Source organism: Cariama cristata, unplaced genomic scaffold, assembly GCF_000690535.1.
Source record: "Cariama cristata isolate BGI_N322 unplaced genomic scaffold, ASM69053v1 scaffold237, whole genome shotgun sequence".
NCBI classification, from domain to species: Eukaryota; Metazoa; Chordata; class Aves; order Cariamiformes; family Cariamidae; genus Cariama; species Cariama cristata.
Window position 1 is genome coordinate 1 of NW_009626827.1, and position 4541 is coordinate 4541.

A 4541-nucleotide genomic window follows, 5' to 3' on the forward strand; every position below is an offset into this window, starting at 1 on the left:
TGCGTGGTCCGCACCCTTTCCCCAGGTGTACATCACGGGCTGCAAAGATAACTGTCGGAAATTCAGGTCTGCGCCCCATGACGGTCAGTGTCCTCGCCAGAGAGCACCAGCTGGGTCGCTCTGGCTTTCCTTCCGCAGCTGAGTTGGTCCACAGCACCGGCTCCGGGTGGCTTGGAAAGAGCACGCTGAGGTGTTTTGCAAAGACCTCCTTGTTTGCAGAGGATGGTGAGGAGCTGCTGCTCTGGAGTTAGTCTGGGCGGGCTTACCGAGGGTCCGTCAGACAGAGATCTGTCTTTGGCAGAGGAAAAAGTCTATCGAGCAAAAAATCAAGCAACGATTTCTTCTTGTTTCAAGTCTGTCTGTCTGTGCCTTTGACTGGCAGCAACGATCAGACAGACAATACCTGTGCCCAGTTCCTGGGAGCTGCAGCCTGGCTCAGAGCCTTCGTCCTGGCCCCAAACATGTCTGTGTAGCACTGACAGCTCCTCAGCTCCAATACCTGTGTCGGTGGGGAGCATGCCCTTACCTGGAGCCCAGGATTTCAGATGTGTATTTGGTCTTGAGTTTAGCGACGTTGACCACATGCAGTTTCAGAAGTATGGTGGAGTAGGATGAGTGGCTGCTTCAGACAGCTGGACTTTGTAGGAGCTATTGTACATGAAGTTGTTTGGCTGTCATCAAACAACCGATGATTTCCTTAGTGAGTGCTATGCGGATGCTTTCCTTTTTATTTTCTTTTGAACTGCAAAACCAGTACTAGGGCACTGTGAGCTTATCAAGCAGTCAGTCATCTAAAAAAACATGTTTTCACCCTCAAAATAATGCTTGCTTATTTATTTCTTTATTGGGAAATTTCTCAAGGTGAATTGGATTACAAACTTCCGGATGTGAAACTTGCTAAAGAAAAGTGAAACGAGATCATGATTTAAATAGTTCCAGCAGAAGACAAAATAGGTGTTTAGAGAAGAGGCAGATAAATTGCTTATTTTAAAGTTATTTCATTTTTAATAATTAAAGATGTAGTGAATTGCTGAGGACCAGCAATCCGTGAGTCAAAAGGAAAACTAGAGTTAAAATTTCAGTGTTCTTGGCTCCCAGCCTATTCATGAGTCCACTAAAATAAACTGTATCTCAGCAGTTCATAGACTTCTTGTTCAGGCGGGTATATTCAGTTAGCCGCAAGATACATGCAATTCCCAGTATGAGCAGTAATAATATGAAAGCTCAAAATAAAGTTAATAGTTTTTATTGAACTGGCGGAGGACTGCATGGTTTTTCGGCAGCGAGTTGGCTTTTCGGCTGCCAGCTCTTGCATAAATCTTTGCTGATACCATTGTCTGCTACATTTGGGAAATGTAACTTATGCAGACTTGTTTTTTTAAGAAAAAGAAGATAAGTTGGTTAGCCTTAGAGAAAAATGCAGTATGGTAATAAGTATTTTTTTTAAATATATTCTGTTTTTCTTCAGTTGCTGTTTCTTCATTCACTGGTTGTCGTTCACAGGATTATTTGTGCAACTTTTGACTTAAGAAAAATCTAAAACACTTAATTTACATAATTAAAAAATAATACAAATAAGAAAGGAACGAGAACTTATTTACTTAATACTATGTGCTTTCTGATGCTGTATTAATTCAATCAAGTCCTATCTAAGAAACACTGAATTAGACTATGACATTCTTTGATTCAGACTGTGTAAAATTCAGAGGATCCAAAAAAAAAAGCTATTGTTGGCTGTGCTGCCACAGTAGAAAATAAGAAAAAATATTTTTAAATTATTAAAATAATGTATATAGTTCAATTTCCAATTGTTTAGATGATTTATGACAATTGTTCCATTTCATTCTTGGCTCATCACGAAGCACTAATGAAATGCAAGACTGCAGACTGGTTAAAGAGATGCCAGGGGTGTTCAGACACTGAAATAAATCAAAGGAAATCCACTGATTGCAGATATAACTTACTGTTTTGGTTACTTGTTCCTGCTCACATTCCTGATATTCTTGAGTGGATTTTGCATATCTTTTCTGCTTTAAAAAGGCTTTCCCTGAATCCAAAGTATGCAACAGTATCCTGTTATTTTTTCCTTCACTAAGAATTAAGTCATCACTTTACCAGCCGTTTCCTAATCTCATGGGGTCCAGTTACACTGAATGGGTTTTGCCTTCGGTTTTTTTTTTGGAGGAGGTGTGTTTTGAGAGGTGTAGTCTGTAAGCACTAGCAAGCTGTTAATGATGGGAAAAGTTGGATTCTAGTGGATTATATAGATCAGGAGTGACTTAAAAACATTGAGTGCCATTCAGCTGCAGTACAAAGCCCATTACTATTCTGCGAGGAAACCACGATCTCCAGGAGACTGTCCTGTAGCTCTTCTAAAGTGACTTCAGCACCTAACTTAAACCACGAGCTGTAACGGACAATGTGGCGTTTATCTACGGTCATGCAGACTCCTGTATTTCTTGCATGCATTCAAAATCTTGGTGGTTTTTGTAATTTGTGCTTGTGGAACCGCTAGAGACCGCTGGTTTCAGAAGAGTGTAAGCAGACAAGGGGAAGATTTCAGTGGACAGCTAGATCCTAGAGAGAAGTGAAATCCCTGAAATGTTTATTCCATCTGGGCTTTGGCACCAGCTTTTTCCTTGGTCAGATATCCCCATTGCTCTTGTCAGTTTGGCAGAATTAGCTAGTTGACACAAAGTACTGTTCCCTGTTGTCTCTCCAAGTCGGAGCTGGAGCACACTGGCAAGATGGTGTGGGAAAGCTGTTTGCAGAGACAGCTATTTTCAGAAGCGCTAACCTCACCTCTGTGGAAAACAGAACAAACCAAAGCCCAAACTTCACTGAATTTCCAACACGGAAGCTGTTTGTTATCAGTTTGATCACTGATGACTGCATATGTTCTTACTGTTGTTGACAACTTGTACTACCCACCTTCTCAGGTCTTACACACAATAGAAAACTCTGAAAAATGGGAGCACGTGTTATGGATAGTGCACAGCCCATGTCTGCAGTGCTTGCAGGAGCAGAGGAAGTAAAAAAGGAGGATGCTCCCACTTCACCAGTGCTAAGTATTTGAAGGCTTTCCAGTTGAAATGGGGAGTCTGTATTCTGCATAGAGCTGGGAGAGTCCATGCCAGGATCTGGGTAGGCAGAAAGGTACAGAAACCACCTTTGCCCTTCTTTAGCAGCGCTGACTCAAACATACATGATGCAGGAGGTTTGTTGTAGCATCATTCTGCATACAGATCTTTCACTGCTGTGAATGAGCTCATGTATACTACTCCAGGGTTAGAGGATCCCTGGTGAGTGTACCAGAAAGTGCACGCTCTATGTTAATGTTCACATCAGCATTTCAAAATCCTTTGAGAATTTTGCTTGGTAGCCACTCTGCACGTGTCCTATGCAACTTCTATAAAATACTTGACTGGATAGGGCTGGTATTAGCAGGCATCCCAAAATGCAATCAAACACAGTATTTGTGCTGGTTTTTATCAGTTGCTTCTGCAACAAATACTAGAATGAGGACAAAGGGGAATAGAACAGCATCCCTACGGTTATTTGTGCCCCAGAGCAGAGGATCTGAAGTTCTTCTTAGCTTTGTTTCATATGAATCTGTGGGTAAGACTATCAAAGGCACAGACCCTCAAGAAATTGGAGCAAATTAACAGGTTCGGTGTTTTCTTGGGCTGCATGTTGGTATTGAGCACTGTTCGCCTTAAAAAGGGACTGGGTGTTGGGGACAGCTGCTGCACAGAACAGGATTCTGCTCACTGTGAAACTCCCTTACTTTGAGCCACTTTAGGGTCTGTTTTAGAGTTTAATTCTTATATATTTTTAAAGTGGAAGAAATCAGATGTAAAAAGATGTTCACAGAAAACCCCATTATGCTATCAGTATTACAAATAACATTATTTTAATGAGAAGGCATTTTTAGAAGAATAACCTATTTTGCATCAACATAAAGCACTTCTCCTACAATTACGCTGGTTTTTTGTCAGGTGAAACAGCATCCACTAGGCATTCATGTACTATACAAGATGCGTGCCTCATTTTCCTTTTCTTGTTTTTAGACACTAACTGAAAAAAAAAAAAAGAACCTGTGTAGTATAAATTGTCAAAGATTTTGGACAAGGGATCTTTTTATCTGCTTGTTTCTCATTATTTAAAAGTATTGTGGCTTTTGTTTTGTATTAAGGCATTGTATGATACTTACGAAAAAAGAGAATGAAATCTATGCATAAAACTGTAGGCTTAGGAGAGGAATTTATTTGTCTGCTTGGGCAATGTTAGGCTTTTTTTAAAAAAAATAATTTCCTTTGGGTAATGTGTTTTGTGATCATATTGCAGTGTGGAAAAAAGTTTGCTAGTAATTCAGTTCATGCTAGTACCTTCACCTTAAAAAATAGCCAAAGCAAACAATCGAGAAAAAAGTCCCAACAATGACTCATTCTGACAAATGATATGAGGTAATGTGTGTTTGAAACACCAGTTATTTGTGTAACATGCATGAAACATTCCTGGTTTTCTTATTTGGAGTCCTG

General features: G+C 40.2%; 1 protein-coding gene across 1 annotated transcript in view; it reads left to right on the plus strand.

The window, feature by feature from the left end:
• Nucleotides 1-77: 77 nt before the first annotated feature.
• Nucleotides 78-4541, plus strand: part of LOC104164730 (aminopeptidase Q) — a 38262-nt gene continuing 33798 nt past the window's right edge. Inside the window, exon 1 of the mRNA XM_009704163.1 lies at nt 78-225. Coding sequence (XP_009702465.1) covers nt 78-225 — 148 coding nt within the window. The remainder of the gene's footprint in view (nt 226-4541) is intronic.